Source organism: Poromitra crassiceps, assembly GCF_964638095.1.
Source record: "Poromitra crassiceps genome assembly, chromosome: 3".
NCBI lineage: Eukaryota > Metazoa > Chordata > Actinopteri > Beryciformes > Melamphaidae > Poromitra > Poromitra crassiceps.
In genome coordinates, this window is record NC_139625.1 from 88,731,062 (window position 1) to 88,751,318 (window position 20,257).

Genomic DNA, 20,257 nt, shown 5'->3' on the forward strand with positions numbered 1-20,257 from the left:
ACCGGTTATACAGTTCTGGACGAAGGTGGCTGCTAAATTATCTGTGACTGTTCCAGTAACTGTACCCGCTTTACTGTTGAATGACTTGTCCGGGCTCAATCTGTCGAAGGCTGCAAGGCGTAGTGTCCTAGCTGGTATTACAGCTGCTAAAAAGATGGTTGCGTTACGTTGGAAGCCTCCTCACTCTCTCACCATCAGACATTGGGTCTTCTCCTTTCTGGATGTCGTGTACTTGGAGTTGTCAACTGGCAGAATCAACAGTGCATCAAGTGAATCCATCTTGATCAACTGGCAGAATGTTGCTAATTCACTCAAAGAGCTCTTAGAATGATCCTCTCTCTCCCAGATTCTTTTGATCTGTAACATTCCCTGGTGATATGATGTGCCCCTTATGTGTGTGTGTGTGTGTGTGTGTGTGTGTGTGTGTGTGTGTGTGTGTGTGTGTTTGTAAAGGTTAATTTTTGACGATATGCTAGTGTGTGTGTGAGTTTGCGTGTTGTGTTTGGGATGTGGGTGGGGGGTGGTGCGTTTCATGTTTTGTTCATTTTTCTTTTCTTTTCTCTTTCTCGTTTTGTTTACGTATTCAACGTTTTGAACTCAGCAGACTTTGTGATTTGTTCATTCCGATGTCCAAATACTTTATATAACGTGGTATCATGATGAAACTTGTGTTTTACACCTCTATGTGACAAAGTGGCTTAAGGCCTTGAGGGTTTGGAGGAGGTCTTAAGAGGTGCTGAATCTAGTTCTGGCATTCCTGCATATACCCTGCTATGATGTGTCTGGCTGCTGAATTATACTTGTCTGTTTTATCTATGTTTTCTATTGTTTGTTATGGAAATTGATGCTTACTGAATCTAATTAATAAATAAATAAAAATATCACACACAAAAAGAAAAAGAAAGAAGAGAGCCTCTACTTTCATAGAAAAAAAAACTTTGTTTCTGTCTTCATCCGTTCTTTAGTTAGGGTTGATTATTGAATGTAGGCTCACCAACTAGCTAAGAGCCAAACTGCCTTCTAGATGTTCTGTGGGTGGTGTGCTGACCCAACGCAGCAGGGTTACTCACAGATATGAAGATGTTGAGCAGGTTCTCCAGCGTGGGCAGCTGTGGGATCAGCTTCTGGACCACTTTACTGAAAGCCTCAAATATTGAGTGGTCATAAATACTAGTTAGGTAGAAGCTGTGGAGGCCAAGAAGAGAATTTACAATCATCAGTTAAAACATTCATAAATCATAAAATAAAATATTCACGTTTCAAGCTTAACTTTTCTGAATTGTTCCATTATTGTCCCAATATTGCCTCTTCTGTAAAACTTTTAAGGAAACCAAAGAACCAGGGGGTCCCATTCAAAACAAGGACTATTTTGCTATAATTTAACTAGAAACTGTTCCGTATAGGTTGCTGGGACAGAATTTTACCTAACGCCGGTCTGTGGCATGCAAATGTTTGATGAACAGACTTTAAACATAGTGGAGCCATTATATCATTTCGAAATTTGGTTTGAACCATGGGCCATATCTCACACCCAGTGCCAGGGCAAGAGATATCTGTGTTAGTTTCTAGCACTCCAAATCTCCCTTTTTTCCATTTGATTACCACTGAGTCAGTACATCAAAGGACGTGTTTCAGCGGCCCAGTGGCATTTAAAATTGAACTCTGAGTGCTAGAAACTAGCTAAGATAACGCTTTGCCTAGCCGTTGCACCTGCACTGGGCATAAGCTATGGCCCCATCTCTTTAATCCATAAAGATTCCCCTTGAAACCAACCCAGACAACAAACCTCTCACATAACACCCACCTCAGATGGATTCGCTCCAAGCTTGCATCTGCTAGGTCATCGTTGGCACGTTTGTGAATGTCCCTCTGCTTCTCGATCTTGTGGTCGTCCGACAGGCCGTCCACTTTATGGATGAACACCTCGAAGTTAATGTCCGGATTGACCTTGTAGGCCCTGGTCACCGTGAGGTGCAGTCTACTCAAAGCCTCCACATAGTCATCCTAGCATCAGAGGGGGGTGAGAAGAGCATCCCAATACTTAGGGTGCAATCACCACCGGAAACACCACTGGGAGGTGGGTCTTAGGCAGGATGATCATGCCCTGTCAGGTTAACCAAACCACTTCCACACTACTGAAGCCACTCCCCTTTTTGGAATTAACTCCTCCACCGTGGAGCCGCTTTCAGCCATGCTTGTTGTTGCTGTGAGTACGTTACACCGTTACGCAGCATAACAGTATGACGTCATTACATCCACAAGTTGAAATATTATTGATTATGATATTATATGATGTTGTGACTATATGAATTTTAACAATATATCGATAACGATACAATATGGCACACCCCACTGCACAGCATTACCCGCTGGCCACAGTTACACCAAGCCACCAACATTGAGCTTCCTGGAGGTTTTGGCATTTGCTCTGCAGTCACGCTTTATAATGAAAATGGTTAAGCGATGATTCCGTATCATATGGCAACCCTAGTGCTCTCACCTGTGAGTTAGTGCTCTCACCTGTGAGTTAGTGCTCTCACCTGTGAGGCAACCCTAGTGCTCTCACCTGTGAGTTAGTGCTCTCACCTGTGAGTTAGTGCTCTCACCTGTGAGGCAACCCTAGTGCTCTCACCTGTGAGTTAGTGCTCTCACCTGTGAGGCAACCCTAGTGCTCTCACCTGTGAGTTAGTGCTCTCACCTGTGAGTTAGTGCTCTCACCTGTGAGGCAACCCTAGTGCTCTCACCTGTGAGTTAGTGCTCTCACCTGTGAGGCAACCCTAGTGCTCTCACCTGTGAGTTAGTGCTCTCACCTGTGAGTTAGTGCTCTCACCTGTGAGTTAGTGCTCTCACCTGTGAGTTAGTGCTCTCACCTGTGAGTTAGTGCTCTCACCTGTGAGTCAACCCTAGTGCCCTCACCTGTGAGTTAGTGCTCTCACCTGTGAGTTAGTGCTCTCACCTGTGAGTTAGTGCTCTCACCTGTGAGTTAGTGCTCTCACCTGTGAGTCAACCCTAGTGCCCTCACCTGTGAGTTAGTGCTCTCACCTGTGAGGCAACCCTAGTGCTCTCACCTGTGAGTTAGTGCTCTCACCTGTGAGGCAACCCTAGTGCTCTCACCTGTGAGTTAGTGCTCTCACCTGTGAGGCAACCCTAGTGCTCTCACCTGTGAGGCAACCCTAGTGCTCTCACCTGTGAGGCAACCCTAGTGCCCTCACCTGTGAGTTAGTGCTCTCACCTGTGAGTCAGTGCTCTCACCTGTGAGTCAACCCTAGTGCTCTCACCTGTGAGTCAACCCTAGTGCCCTCACCTGTGAGTTAGTGCTCTCACCTGTGAGTCAGTGCTCTCACCTGTGAGTCAACCCTAGTGCTCTCACCTGTGAGTTAGTGCTCTCACCTGTGAGTCAACCCTAGTGCTCTCACCTGTGAGTTAGTGCCCTCACCTGTGAGTCTCTCACCTGTGAGTTAGTGCTCTCACATGTGAGTTAGTGCCCTCACCTGTGAGTTAGTGCCCTCACCTGTGAGTTAGTGCTCTCACCTGTGAGTCTCTCACCTGTGAGTCTCTCACCTGTGAGTCGATGACAAAGATGAGTGCTCCGGTGCCTCTGAAGATCATCTCGTAATCGAAGGTGGGGTCGAAGAAGTCGATCTGGCCGGGGAAGTCCCAGATCTGGAAGTTGACGAAGGAGCTGTTGGAGACGTCCTCACGGCAGATCTTGTTTGTGCTCTCCAGGAACAGGGTCTCGTTGGGGGACATCTTGTGGAAAACGACCTTCTGGATGGAGGACTTGCCGCTTCGCCGCAGGCCCATTAGCAGGATGCGCGGTTTCACTTCACCACTGAGAGAGTCACTGAAGCCCAGCACTTCACAACAACAAAGAGAGAGAAGTGTTGCCGTTTGTCTCAATTTCTCGCATGCTTTTCATGACACTCTAACCCCAATATCTGTCTCAACAGTGGCTCAAAACGCTCTCTTTGTGTTCACACAAAATGCAAAACACTCAACATAATTGTCATCGTGTAGATCAGGGGTTTTCAAAGTCTGAGACTGTGGGCCGCCCCTCAGACAAAGCTGGGAAAAGGTGCACCTACTGTATCTATGGGATGATTATGATCATGATTATGTTACTGTATATTTGACCCCATATCACTCAACATTTGGGCCAACATAGTCTGATATTGCATACTTCAGACTACACCAAAATACACACAAAAACATGTGTCTGAACTTAAGGCATTTATTTGTTCTGACTCTGGGAAATTGGGAAAAACTGTAAAATTCCACAAAACTGACGCCTTCAGGCGCAATGGGTGGTTTTATAGGGGTCAATTTTGAGAAAATGGACACGTTCCAGTTGGTGCGCTGCAGGGAGCAGCTTGGCATAGTGTGAGATTCCGAAGTTCCAAACGAAGTAAAACTTAGTGCTGAGAAATGCAATGGAACAAGTAGCTAAATAGCATAATACAGTACAGGGGTTTCCTATCCTCCCAGGCAAAAGTAGTCAATGGAAGCTCTTCACAAGCATGGCATGTGTGTGTGTGTGTGTGTGTGTGTGTGTGTGTGTGTGTGTGTGTGTGTGTGTGTGTGTGTGTGTGTGTGTGTGTGTGTGTGTGTGTGTGCCCCCAACTTGGCACACTGCTTGGCCAATCACATGCTTCCTTTGACACTGGCACTGTGACCTTGAGCGCTCCCTACTGAGGAATGTGAAGTTAGTGCTGGAAATGACCGAGAGAGGCCACACACACACACACACACACACACACACACACACACACACACACACACACACACACACACACACACACACACACAGCTGTCAAATGATGAATAAGTATCAACACAAAGTCAATAAGTGGTCAACACTCTGATAACAACAATACCTACCTTTTATTTCCAAGTCTGGCTGACTCCCACTGTTTACCAATGCAGTATGCTCTTTTTATATTCCGGTTTGGACACAAAGAATTCCAGAGGCAAATACCAATTGAGTTCCTCAATAATGACTCAAAGAATGAATAATAACTGCTCAGTTTAACTTCTGCTACTGAATCATAAGTGAGTTGAATTGCAAGTTGTGAAAGCCCCCCGTGGATAAAAACCATCGCCACTATTTCAATTTAAAAAAGGAAGCAAAAATAGTCTCTCCAATTATCTGAAATATATTTGATTGTCTTGTCTTCCATTTGAACATAATTTATCTCATCTGATTCACATTTTGGCAAGGACAACACTGGACACCTCACATGACAAGGACAACACTGGACACCTCACATGACAAGGACAACACTGGACACCTCACATGACAAGGACAACACTGGACACCTCACATGACAAGGACAACACTGGACACCTCACATGACAAGGACAACACTGGACACCCTCACATGACAAGGACAACACTGGACACCTCACATGACAAGGACAACACTGGACACCCTCACATGACCAGGACAACACTGGACACCTCACATGGCAAGGACAACACTGGACACCCTCACATGACAAGGACAACACTGGACACCTCACATGACCAGGACAACACTGGACACCTCACATGACCAGGACAACACTGGACACCCTCACATGACAAGGACAACACTGGACACCTCACATGACAAGGACAACACTGGACACCTCACATGACAAGGACAACACTGGACACCTCACATGACAAGGACAACACTGGACACCCTCACATGACCAGGACAACACTGGACACCTCACATGGCAAGGACAACACTGGACACCCTCACATGACAAGGACAACACTGGACACCTCACATGACAAGGACAACACTGGACACCTCACATGACCAGGACAACACTGGACACCTCACATGACCAGGACAACACTGGACACCCTCACATGACAAGGACAACACTGGACACCTCACATGACAAGGACAACACTGGACACCCTCACATGACCAGGACAACACTGGACACCTCACATGGCAAGGACAACACTGGACACCCTCACATGACAAGGACAACACTGGACACCTCACATGACAAGGACAACACTGGACACCTCACATGACCAGGACAACACTGGACACCTCACATGACCAGGACAACACTGGACACCCTCACATGACAAGGACAACACTGGACACCTCACATGACAAGGACAACACTGGACACCTCACATGACAAGGACAACACTGGACACCTCACATGTCAAGGACAACACTGGACACCCTCACATGACAAGGACAACACTGCCCTGCAAAGCTAAAAGGGGGTAACTCGCCAGAGTGTAGAACTGAGAAAAATGACTTTAAAGTTTTGTTGTTGTCCAGCCAAATGTATTGTAGGAAGAAAACTGGAAATGTGTTAATTATTTGTTTATTTAATGTAGTTATTTATCTACATTTTTTTTTAGCTCAAACTTGACCTTTGACCCTTATTTGGAAGTTACCTTACTCTGGCTTTGCATTGTCTGCAAAATAATAAGGGGTGATGCCAAGCAAAAAGACAGTAACTTCAATTTGATCCTTCACTTGGTTGCTTATCACTATATAAAACCAGTATATATGATAATAATGATAACATAGACATGAAGTCTCATGTTCATGGCACAATTACGCTTAATATAATATATGTATAAATATAATATAACTAGATTATCAGGCCGCTACACATCCTTCAAGCCTAGTTTGGTGGGACTCTTGTTGGCCCGTTGTGTGTCTGTGTTGGCGCCTCGGGGGTTAATGTTGTATGAGCTGGCTCCTCGGGGGTTGATGTCGTATGACCTGGCACATCTGGGGTTAATTTCATATGAGCGGCACCTCGGGGGTTAATGTTGTATGAGCTGGTACCTCAGGGGTTAATGTCATATGAGCTGGCGCCTCGGGGGTTAATGTTGTATGAGATGGTACCTCAGTGGTTAATGTCATATGAGCTGGTGTCTCGGGGGTTAATGTCATATGAGCTGGCACCTCTGGGGTTAATTTCATATGCGCGGTGCCTCAGGGGTTAATGTTGTATGAGCTGGTACCTGGATGGTTAATGTTGTATGAGCTGGCACCTCGGGGGATAATGCCCTATGAGCTGGCACCTCTGGGGTTAATTTTATATGAGCGGCACCTCGGGGGTTAATGTTGTATGAGCTGGTACCTCAGGGGTTAATGTCATATGAGCTGGCGCCTCAGGGGTTAATGTTGTATGAGCTGGTACCTCAGTGGTTAATGTCATATGAGCTGGCAGCTCTGGGGTTAATTTCATATGCGCGGTGCCTCTGAGTTAATGTGGTATGAGCTGGTGCCTCGGGGGTTAATGTCATATGAGCTGGCGCCTCAGGAGTTAATGTTGTACGAGCTGGCACCACGGGGGTTAATTTCATATGCGCGGTGCCTCGGGTTAATGTGGTATGAGCTGGTGCCTCGGGGGTTATGAGCTGGCGCCTCAGGAGTTAATGTTGTACGAGCTGGCACCACGGGGGTTAAATTTGTATGAGCTGGCGCATCAGGGTTAATGTGGTATGAGCTGGTGCCTCGGGGGTTAATGTCGTATGAGCTGGCGCCTCGGGGGTTAATGTCATATGAGTTGGCGTCTCTGGGGATAATGTTGTACGAGCTGGAGCCTCGGGGGTAAATGTGGTATGAGCTGGTGCCTCGGGGGTTAATGTCATATGAGGTGCCTCGCGGGTTAATGTATAAGGGTTAGGGGGTTAATGCCGTATGAGCTGGCACCTTGGGAGTTAATGTGGGTGGTGTGGGTGTCTGTGTGTGTGGGGGTGGTATTGGTCCGATGTCACAATCATGACATTAGGCCTGCCCAGTAATGTAACTCATACCTCAACTCAACCTGAGCATTCTGGTGAGTTACCCCCTTTTTGCGTTGCAGGGCAGAGCATTCAGAGTGCAGTCAAACCAAACCAAACAACCGTAACTGATGTTACCTTAGTCTTGCTTGGCTTTTCTAGGGCTTTTGGAAGTTACTGTAAATATGACCCCCTATTTTCTCCAAAAAACAACACAATTGACTCAAGATATTTTTCCACATGATAAAGCAGATCTTCAATGTTCCAAAAATGACAAAAACTCATTTTTGACAAAAATTGAGTTACCCCCTTTTAGCTTTGCAGGGCAGAACACTGGACACCTCACATGACAAGGACAACACTGGACACCCTCACATGACCAGGACAACACTGGACACCTCACATGACAAGGACAACACTGGACACCTCACATGACAAGGACAACACTGGACACCTCACATGACAAGGACAACACTGGACACCTCACATGACAAGGACAACACTGGACACCTCACATGACAAGGACAACACTGGACACCTCACATGACAAGGACAACACTGGACACCTCACATGACAAGGACAACACTGGACACCTCACATGACAAGGACAACACTGGACACCTCACATGACCAGGACAACACTGGACACCTCACATGACAAGGACAACACTGGACACCTCACATGACAAGGACAACACTGGACACCTCACATGACCAGGACAACACTGGACACCTCACATGACAAGGACAACACTGGACACCTCACATGACCAGGACAACACTGGACACCTCACATGACAAGGACAACACTGGACACCCTCACATGTACATGTACAAAATGTGAGTTGACATAGTTATGATGATGAGATGAGATGAGATGAGATGAGATCAGATGAGATGAGATGAGATGAGATCAGATGAGATGAGATCAGATCAGATCAGATCAGATCAGATGAGATGAGATCAGATCAGATATACTTTATTGTCCCCAGAGGGAAATTTATCTTGGGCATTAAAGTGCTGGGATCAAACATGAGTCTATGTGCCTCTTTAAGCATTTGGGAATAGGGCTGGGCGATATGGGGCCCAATGATATGTGTCTTACTCGGATTGGTTTAATCTAAACGTTACCGCCCACGAACAGTGACGCTAGATTCGACACGGGAAAAAGGTTGCTTGATGACGTGGTGGTATGAATGAGTGGGCTTGACAACTAAAGTGTTTCTCCTTAGGAGAGTGAATAAATGGAGAGTGAATGAAAAAAAGGATGCGTGACAGACATCTGAATTGACCAACCGGGGACCTCGTGGGCGGTGCATTCGGAATGTGTGCATCAGCTAAATCGACCCCGGGTAAACTGCAACTACTGCAACAAACACATCCTTGAGAGCATCTACGCCGTGGACCTGGCACACTTTCTGTAGCCATTAAATGATCTTGCCCACTCATTCTTCCTGCAAGACAGCCTATGGGGACATTCACACCAAAAGCGTTTTTTTCAGTCAGAACGCTATGAAAATCATGTCGTGGGCGCTTCCATTGTGCACAAAACACAGCGCATGGAGCGTTTTTTTTGGCTTCGTTTTATTTTCCCCTGCAGTCACGCACACTAGAGTTGAGCACACAACGACCACACAGACGGTAGCCAGCTAGTTTTGTTTGTTTGATGGAGAAAAGGTAGGAGGAGTGAAAAAAACGATCAGGGCGCTTTTCCTCTAATGTTCAACTTTTTTCAGCTTTAAAACGCCCACAGCGCTCCTCCAAAAACAACAGACGCCACCAGCGCTAAACGCCAGGTGAATGGCAGAAAGCTCCAAAAGCACTTAGGGTGTGAATGTCCCCTATCACTACTTTTTGGTTGCTCCTGGCACTGCGAGACTAGTCTCTTCACGGTGCTTCACGGCGTTCCACTCAATGTACGTGTTTCCTTGCTGGACTGTAATATGAGAGGCACGCTGTATGACGTGCTGTATGACGTGCTGTACGACGTAACTTCCGTAACAGCCCAGCCAACCAGATGACAGACCAATGTAGACTACATCAGAGATATATTTCAGAAAGCAATTCTCCACTCCATGAAAAATCAACACATTCAACACAATTACCATCTTCACTATTCCAAGCATAAATTACAGAAGATCTTCTTCCCTTCTGTCTCACCACTGTGTGACAGGTGTCAGAGGGCACACTATCTCATGCCTTCTGGTTCTGCCCTTCACTAACGGGATTCTGGGCCAAAATATTTAATTGGTACTCTAAGGCAGGGATACTCAACTGGCGGCCCGGGGGCCGGCCACATGCGGCCCGCGGGCGCCCCCTGTGTGGCCCCCGATGGAATTGCACAAAAAAAAAAAATATATATATATATATTTTTACAGTGCACCTAAACGCAACATGCAAGATACCCGCTGAATAAGTGTCCAAATGTTCATGTAATTCTGGCCAATACTCACACTTCTGTTATAGCATTTCAGTCTGGAATATGGAATATCTTAATCTTTCAATAATCTATGATTTAGCTGCTAAATTGTCAAATACCGCCGTCTGCTCGCTACCCAAGCACTTATGTATGTACTTAACCTAAGTAACTATCCGGTGTGCACAACATTGTCAGACTAAACTCTGTCTGACACGTACAATCCGCTACAGAAACATTTATATTGATTGGCCCCTGGCCTTCTATCATTTCACAAAAGTGGCCCCCGGGCAAAGCAAGTTGAGTATCCCTGCTCTAAGGCTGGCCTACAAAATAACCCTTCAGCTGGAGGCAGAACTCATCATCTTCAGCTGCTCGGAGATCGCAGTCCTTTCTGAACCTCCCTACAGCTGTGCAACAGTCCCTGACACAGGGGACAACTGTTGCCAAAAAACTCATTTTGAAGCAATAAAGTCCCCTTCTTCACCTTCTTTTCAACTGTGGTTGACGGACATGTGTTATACGGATGGAGAAACTTAGGTTCCTGAGGACCAACTCACTTAGAAAATGTTCAGGTATATGAGACCCGTTTCTAGCTTACCTCGGTGAGGTTAGGGGGGCGACGGGTGGTTTCTCATGGACCCCTTGCATGGGATCCCATGCACAATATCTCTTACAAGCACATAAGCACCTTATGCGGCCGGTAGCACCACGTTGTAATATTGAATGGCGATAATATATGTATGCTTTTTTCTTTTCTTTTCCTGTGTCTGAGCCTGTTCGTTTGTCTTGTTCGTGTTTTGTTCTGGGGGAAAAAATATTGAAAAAAAATATATATATTCAGGCGATAACGTGGGGTGGCGATGTGCCAAAAAGTGAGCGCCTGTTTGCACATTGCACAAAAGTCGTCTGTCAAATAGTGATCACGGTAACGTTAAACGCTGACAAGTTGACAATCTCTCAAATATATAATGCAACATCTTGTTGCATTTTCCCAATCCAAGACAGACAGGTAGACAGACAGGTAGACCTACAGGTAGACAGACAGGTAGACAGACAGGTAGACCTACAGGTAGACAGACAGGTAGACAGACAGGTAGACCTACAGGTAGACAGACAGGTAGACAGACAGGTAGACAGACAGGTAGACAGACAGGTAGACAGACAGGTAGACCTACAGGTAGACAGACAGGTAGACAGACAGGTAGACCTACAGGTAGACAGACAGGTAGACCTACAGGTAGACAGACAGGTAGACAGACAGGTAGAACTACAGGTAGACAGACAGGTAGACAGACAGGTAGACAGACAGGTAGACAGACAGGTAGACCTACAGGTAGACTGACAGGTAGACAGACAGGTAGACAGACAGGTAGACCTACAGGTAGACAGACAGGTAGACAGACAGGTATACCTACAGGTAGACCTACAGGTAGACAGACAGGTAGACAGACAGGTAGACCTACAGGTAGACAGACAGGTAGACAGACAGGTAGACCTACAGGTAGACTGACAGGTAGACAGACAGGTAGACACACAGGTAGACAGACAGGTAGACAGACAGGTAGACCTACAGGTAGACAGACAGGTAGACAGACAGGTAGACAGACAGGTAGACCTACAGGTAGACAGACAGGTAGACCTACAGGTAGACAGACAGGTAGACAGACAGGTAGACAGACAGGTAGACCTACAGGTAGACAGACAGGTAGACAGACAGGTAGACAGACAGGTAGACAGACAGGTAGACCTACAGGTAGACAGACAGGTAGACAGACAGGTAGACAGACAGGTAGACCTACAGGTAGACAGACAGGTAGACAGACAGGTAGACAGACAGGTAGACCTACAGGTAGACAGACAGGTAGACAGACAGGTAGACAGACAGGTAGACAGACAGGTAGACCTACAGGTAGACAGACAGGTAGACAGACAGGTAGACCTACAGGTAGACAGACAGGTAGACCTACAGGTAGACAGACAGGTAGACAGACAGGTAGACCTACAGGCAGCACTTCATTTGCCAGTTTAAAAGTGAAAATGCAAGAAGATGATAGTGCTACATTAGGCTATTAGTGATAAGTGCCTGCTATTAACGTTCACTCATATTAAAATAATCATTTGCGCATCAATTACTTTTAATATGCGTGAAAGAAATATAAGCACAATCTTACTTGCTGTTGGCCAGGTGCACCCAATCAGCCTAATGACCCCAACACCAGGCGCAAGACTACAGGGCCAGGAGAGTGGGAGGGTCGTCACACTTTTAGATGTTTTTACTACAGAAAGTGTATGAAAGCCATGACCAAAATAGTCATACACAATGATCTCATTATCATTGTGTTACTTATGGTTGGAATTCTAGTGAAAATAAATTATTATCCTTTTAGCTGGGAACCCCCTGGAAGCCCTTCAAGGACCCTGCGGTCCCCGGACCCCACTTTGAGAACCACGCCCAGGATGAGAATATCAGGGCAGGTGACAGAATCTGATGGGTCACCAAATAGCCTACATGTACGGTGTAACTGAAATCTGTGACCCCCGAAAATGTGACCGCAGGGGGTGCTTGTTTTTTTCTGTCTACAGTAGCCAGTGGTCACCATAGAGAGCCAAAGTGCACGTCACTTCCTGCTTCAGCATGCATACGTAGGGACATTCACGCGTCACGAGCAGCACGGGGACCCGGAAGCGGGGCAAACTCCCCATTCAAAACAATGAGCGCTACCCCCACGTTGTGCAGCAACGGACCGGAAGTAACTCCAGAGTGTCCCTACGTATAGACCAAATCAGCGGGGATGTTTACATTTACTTCTGGTTACCCCTGGTTCCGGTTACCTCCACACATCATAATGGCGGTGAACGGCACAAACTGATGTGTTGAAGACAAAAACAGACAAAGAAGACAAAAATGGTTTGTTCGTGTTGTGTTGTGTTGTTGGGTGTCCAGTGACCATAAAGAGCGGGTCAAGATTTGGATTATTCAGAATTCCCTCTGCAAAGGGCAAACATGAGCAAAGAGAAGTCTGGATTCGGCGGCACAGGCTTACTACAGCTACAACATCCAGGTTCCGAGCTGTATCCGAGCGGCGTCAGTAGCCTCTGTCTGTAACGTAACATTAACGAGTCTGCAAAAAAACAGCGAGTTTGACAGTTGTAAACAAACGTTATTAGCTAGCTAACACTACATAAAACAAACACAGAAGAAAGGCTAGATACGTCGGACAAGCATGTTTACCAACCGTTTGAACATAATGTAACGTGTTCAGGTAATCCAAGTATTACCTGTAATGTGATGTGCAACCTAAGTGTCTGGATCGCAGCTAGGAACTGATGTGTGTGGGTGTGTTCCTAGGGGGAAGGGGATATATGTGACCAGCGGCCGGGGCGGAAGCCAGTCAGTGCCATGCGGGCGAGCAGACCGGTTGTTGTGTCTAGAGCTAGCGGTGTGAAGCTAGCTGCTAGGAGCTAAAGAAGCCTGTGAATAAAGAACCTGTACCAACTATAACTCTCCGTTCCTTGGCGTATCACTGATACGCTACATTGGTGCCAGACAGTAAAGCGGTAACGCCTCTGATTCGGCCGAGAGGGGAGAGGGTGAGGAGGAACGACGGAGAAAGTGCGGAATGGAGCGGCTAAAGATGAAAAGGGAGGTGGAAGAGTCTGAAGCCTCGGTGTATCCGGAGAATAGGGGGGAATACAGACGGATGAAGGAGGAATACAGACTGATGAGGGAGAACCTCGGGCGGGAGGAGAGCGGAGCCGAGCCGGGCCCCGCTGGCAGACAGGCGGGGAGTGACGAGGCTGAAGCACGGCACGCGACGGCGGGGGATGGCGCCCGCAGAACCAGGAAGGACGTGCTCGTCCCGAAATACAACGGTAAAGGCGAGTGGGAGGCATACTGCAAGCAGTTTGAGGAGGCTGCAGAATGGAATGGCTGGACGAGAAGGGAGAGAGCCAGCCATCTCGTGATGTCCCTCGAGGGCGAGGCTACGGCGTGCGTGTCGGCAATAGCGGATACAAAGGACTTGGATGTGGTGATGGGGGCCCTGCGGAGACGCTTCGGACGATGTGAAGAGCAGGCCATCGTAGCCGCGGAACTGTGTAACAGACGCAGACGGCAGGGTGAGTCGCTGCGTGCACTGGCAACAGACATTGAGACTCTCAGCCGGCGCGCATACAGCCAGCTACCGACGGAGGCGCTGGATGGGTTAGCCCTAAGCTACTTTGTCCAGGCCATTGAGCCACGGGGTCTAAGCCAGAAGGTAACGCTGGGACATCCAAAAACACTGGGAGCAGCGCTGGAGTTGGCGCTGGAGATAGAGACAGTAGAAGGCTGGGATAAGAGCAGCGGCATAATGGAGGCCGCCCCAGTGGTGAGAATGGCAGCGGAGAGCCAGCTACAAGAAGAGCCAGCGTGGAAGACGGCCTTGGCAGAGCAAGGCAACATGGTGAAAGAGCAAGGCAACATGGTGAAAGAGCTATCTGAGTCGGTGCGCCAGTTAACAGAACAACTGCTCCGAAGCGCGACCCTGCAGCCCACCCCACGAGACAATACCGGGGCCAGGGGGCCCGGGGCCATGCGCTGCTGGACCTGTGGACGCCCCGGGCATCGGGCCAGAGAGTGCCGCGGAGGAGCGTGGAACCAGGGAAACGGCGCGGGGCCCGTCTAAGAGGGGCGAGACGGGCCCCCTACGTCATATTCCCTATGGCCACGTCACCGTTGGAGGGGGCCCAGCGGTACAGACGGGGAGGTGGGGCGTCGCCTTCCCCCGAAGCAGACGACATCGCCGGCGCTGTCAACATGCAGAACGGGCCGCACACGATGAACGGCTGCCATGTTCAGGTCCGCCTGCAAGGGAAGCCCTGTGTCGCCCTGGTGGACACGGGGTGTACGGCAACGCTGGTGAACTACAACATGATGCCAGAGGGAGCGCTTCTGGAGCAGCCAGCGGACCAGCTGCTGAGGACAGTATCCGGTGAGTTGATGCCGATGAGGGGAAGGGGGTCCGTGATGATAACTGTGGGGGGACAGACAGTGAATTTTCCGGTATGGGTAGTAGAGATGGCGGGGCCCTGTATCTTGGGGGAGGACTACTTGACGCTAAACCAATGCACAGTAGACCTAGGGAAGAGCACACTGACGTTTGCAGGGGGGCCGGTAGTCCAGATGGGTCACCCTCCCACCGCTCCAGGGGAGCAACCAAACGTCAATAACATCACTGTATACCGCGTCACAGTTGAGCACGGGCCCCACGCGGAGCCGCAAAAGAGACTGTGTTGGACATGTGGAGAGCCGGGCCACGTGGCGAGGTGGTGCAGAAGCGGTCCCGGGAGACGGACCGGGTATGCGGGACAACGACATGGTCAGCAGGGAGCCTGCTGGGCATGCGGCGAGATTGGACACCTGGCTAGAGAGTGTCAAAAGGCTGTCGGGGACCGGAGGGCAGCGGGAGAAGAGAGACGTGCAGGCGGCGGACAGGTGAGACTCTGCTGGACTTGCCGTTCGCCTGGGCACTTAGCCAGAAACTGCACTGCGCCCCCCACGGTTGCTGTGCGGAAAGCCGAGGTGGAGAGCGAGGCCGGTTGTGTTCCCCCTGCTGTCCTGAACACGCCGTCCCCTGGGGAAGGGGGGCGGGAGGACGACCGAGTGCAGGAGGTGGAGGAAGACGAGGAGGACTGTCCAGATGTGGATCTGGAGGACGACAGAGCGACCATCAAGGATGTCGACGTGAGTGAGTGGAAACGCAGGCAGGCGGAGGACGCGGAGATCGGTCCGGTGCTTGCGTGGGTGGCGGCCGGACGCCGGCCCCCTGTGAAGGAGACTCACATGTTTTCCGGTGCCACGAAAGGACTGTGGAACATGTTTTCCGACCTGCGGCTAGATGAAGACGGGCTGTTGGAGAGAACAGAGCACGGGGTAAAAGGGAGGCAGGCGGTTGTACCCGGTTACCTGCGAGAGTTGGCGCTTAAGGGGGCACACAAGGGCCCTGGTTCCAGTCATTTTGGGCCCGAAGAGACACTCACCCGCATCCGTGGACATTTCTACTGGGGCAAACAAAAGGAGGATGTGCGAAGATACTGCGATGCGTGTGAGGACTGTGGGGCACAGAGGGGGGACCGTGCTGACTTACACTGCAGAGGATTAACCCCACTGGGGGTTGAGCGGGACTAGCGTGTTTCAGGGGGGACAGAAGCTGTAAAAGGGGGGATGGAAATGGGGTTTAAATGAAAAATTAAGAAGTTGCTGGGAAAAGAAAAGTTAAGGAAAATGTGGGGGCTTGTGTTTTATTGAGATGTGGGGGTTATTGTTGAATGGGATTGTGTTGAATTTAAATGAATGTGTGAAAAAGAAGGAAATAATGAAAACTAGACATTATGGAGTGCCTAATGGGAAACTAGACATTATGGGGGTACCTAATGGAAAACTAGACATTACGGAGTACCTAATGAAAAACTGGACATTATGACGGGGGTGCTGAAAAGAAAAGACTGGTTGTTGGGGAATTATAATTTGATGTGGTGATGGGAAAAATGTTGTGTTGGTGTGTTTTGGTACAGGGGGATGTGTGTGGGTTGTGGGTGTCAATGTGGGCATTGAGCTAATGTTGGGTGAGGAGTATGTAACGTGTTCAGGTAATCCAAGTATTACCTGTAATGTGATGTGCAACCTAAGTGTCTGGATCGCAGCTAGGAACTGATGTGTGTGGGTGTGTTCCTAGGGGGAAGGGGATATATGTGACCAGCGGCCGGGGCGGAAGCCAGTCAGTGCCATGCGGGCGAGCAGACCGGTTGTTGTGTCTAGAGCTAGCGGTGTGAAGCTAGCTGCTAGGAGCTAAAGAAGCCTGTGAATAAAGAACCTGTACCAACTATAACTCTCCGTTCCTTGGCGTATCACTGATACGCTACAATAAAGTAGTCGGCCGAAAACAACGAGAGAGTTTGACAGCATTTATTTGACAACACGCACATTTAAACCTGCCGCCTTCCCGAAGTGGTGCCCGGAAGTCAATGTTGTTTACATGGTGACGTCACAGTGATTTGGTCTATACCAAGAGATTGTCATCTGCCATCTATTTTCCCATAGGCATTTGGTAAAATGCTTATGAAAATACTTTTACTTGGTGAAACCAAGCGATTCAGCTAGATTTAGAAACAGATTCAGATCGAAACAGGAGAGGCATAGAACATTTCACTCAGACCAAAACTTTTTATGCCTTTTTTTACATTTAGGTCTGAGTGAAATGTTCTATGCCTCTCCTGTTTCTATCTGAATCGCTTGGTTTCACCAAGTAAAACAATTTTATAAGCATTTTACCAAAGGGAAAAATGGGAGATGACATTTCTTGGTGCATATGCAGGAAGTGGGCGTGACTTTGGCTCTGTATTCTGGCGGCTGCTGTCAGAAATGTCACACATTTGGGTGGTCACAGATTGGGAGGTTGGTATGCGCCAGGCAGGCAGGCAGGCAGGCAGGCAGCAGACAGAATACAAGCTAGCTGTAAAACACAAGACAAGCTAACGTTAGCTGTAGCAGCAGGAGACAGAAGAGCCAGACTGAATCAGGTCAGGTCTGTCTCTGCCGCGCCGCCTCTGAGCTCTCCTCCGCGGGCACAGCTCGCAGCCTACCTCCGTCCTCATCGCCCAGACTCTCCCCGTCTGAAAACGCCTCCAGCTCGTCCGAGTCGTCGTCATAATAGCCCATGGCTGTACTGTCCGAGTCCGCGTCCTTTCCGCTGAGCGTTGACAGCCGTTCGCTTGTCATGGTGGTTGTTTGTGGACAGTGGGCTCTATGCACTCCAACTTTTCCACATCGTCACCTGATACCAGAGAGCCATGATGCTGAACTTTCACCCCCCTGCTCTCTGCTGCGTGTGTGTGTGTGCGCGTGCGTGCCTGTGTGTGTGTGTGTGTGTGTGTGTGTGTGTGTGTGTGTGTGTGTGTGTGTGTGTGTGTGCTATATATATATATATGAAAAATGGTACCATGAATTGCCAACTCAACCATTTGCCAGAGCAGATAAATAAATAAAAAAGACCCATATAAGACATTTTTGTTGTTGCATCAAGTTACATAATTTTTAGTAACCTGTTAGATGATATAATGTGTCGAAAAAAACTAAACTTACATTTCAAAATTCAACCAAAATTAGTCCAAGGCTTAGCCTACTGTTAAAAAGCAGAGTAAAATTGGGTAACCAGCAGATTATTCGGTGAGGCAATCAACTATAATTCACTGAGAAACTTGTATCACATCACAAGGAGGGGTTATGGTAAATGAATTGAGAAAACGTGTACATTGTAGCCTACTTGCAATAGGCTATTCACCTTCACCTGCTATAACCCGGAGGGTCGTTGGCATCACAGCCGATCTGTCACAAGCTCTCTCCATCTCTCTCTGTCCTCGGCGGCAGCTCAGTGTTTCACCGAGTTACCCGCTGCAAACACGTTTCTATTGTCCCACCCCACAAAATAACCCGAATTGCATCAAAACTCAGATGTTTTTAGCAGGTATTTAACAGGGGGCACGGTGGCTCAGTGGTAGAGCTGTCGCCTCACAGTCAGAAGGTCCTGAGTTCGATTCTCGCCTGGGACACTGTGGGTGCTGTGGTTGTGTTCCCTCCCATATCTTCAGTGCCTACTGCCCAGGTGGGGTATCTCGTCGTAAGGGCCTTTCTCTCTGTGTGGAGTTTGCATGTTCTCTCCGTGCTCCCCCAGGGGGTTCCTCCGTATATAACCCCCCCCCCCCCCCCCCCACTAAAAACATGCAGAAGATCAGATCGTCATCGTCATCCGACCAGTGACGACAACATCCGAAGTTGGTCCCCGGGCGCTGTACGAGAAAGCGACCACTGCTCCTGGCCTGTCCCCTGGAGGAAAGGACATGCCTGGATGGGTTAAATGCAGAGGACACTTTTCACCGGCCACCGTCAGCATGAGTGTGTTGTGGCCTCATGCATGTGTTGTGGTGTTCGTGTGACAATAAAAGACGGGGCTTGTCCCGTTACGAGAGGTAGGCTTTGATTGATTGATTGATTGATTGATTGCCTTTATTAATCCCACAGTGGGGAAATTTACTCGTTACAGCAGCTCTCACAGGGAAGACATAAAAACAGCTCTAAAAATAAACACAAGATACAGTAAAATCCAATACACACACTAAAAGATAAGAACAGCAACACTACTTACCAACAACAACCAACAATAGCAACAGCAGCAAAGGCATTAGAATGTAAAGTGCAACACTATAAAGTGCAAAACTATAGCCAGCAGCACACAATAACAATAGTTACCAATAAAAACGACAACAACAACAGTGCTATATTGTGCTGAACTATTATTGGATGTTAAAAAGTCTGACAGCCGTAGGGACAAAGGACGTGCGGTAGCGCTCCTTCTTACACCGTGGGTGTATCAGTCTGGCACTGAAGGAGCTGCTTAAGGCACCCACAGTCTCATGCAGGGGGTGAGAGGAGTTGCCCCTGATTGTCGTCAGCTTGGCAAGCATCCTCCTCTCACTCACCACTTCAATGGGGTCCAGAGGGCAGCCCATGACCGAGCCAGCCTTTTTCACCAGTCTATTGAGCCTTTTCCTGTCCCTCTCAGTGATCCCTCCTCCCCAGCAGACCACTGCATAGAAGATTGCAGAAGCCACAATAGTGTCATAAAACGTGCTTAATAGAGATCTGCATACACCAAAGGACCTCAGTCTCCTCAGAAGGTGGAGACGACTTTGGCCCTTCTTGTAGAGGATGTCAGTGTTATTTGACCAGTCCAGTTTATTGTTGAGGTGAACATCCAGGTATTTATAGGTTCCTACCACGTCGATGTCCACTCCCTGGATGTTCACCAGTGATGGGGTTTGGGGCTTCTTCCTTCGGAAATCAATCACCATCTCCTTTGTCTTACTGGCGTTCAACTGGAGATGGTTATGCTCACACCAGTCAACAAAGTCCTTGATGACCCCCCTATATTCCTGTTCATCCTCCCCTGATACACACCCAACGATGGCTGTATCATCGGAGAACTTCTGGAGGTGGCAGCTGTTCGTGTTGTGTCTGAAGTCTGCTGTGTACAGGGTGAAA

At 48.4% G+C, this 20,257-nt stretch overlaps 1 protein-coding gene across 1 annotated transcript in view; it reads right to left on the bottom strand.

Moving 5' to 3' along the window:
- rragd (ras-related GTP binding D) overlaps nucleotides 1-17,938 on the bottom strand; it is a gene marked incomplete at both ends in the record, with an annotated part of 47,154 nt that extends 29,216 nt beyond the window's left edge. Inside the window, 4 exons of the mRNA XM_083633215.1 lie at nucleotides 1,071-1,185; nucleotides 1,805-2,004; nucleotides 3,562-3,857; nucleotides 17,803-17,938. Coding sequence (XP_083489341.1) covers nucleotides 1,071-1,185; nucleotides 1,805-2,004; nucleotides 3,562-3,857; nucleotides 17,803-17,938 — 747 coding nt within the window. The remainder of the gene's footprint in view (nucleotides 1-1,070; nucleotides 1,186-1,804; nucleotides 2,005-3,561; nucleotides 3,858-17,802) is intronic.
- Nucleotides 17,939-20,257: the final 2,319 nt, after the last annotated feature.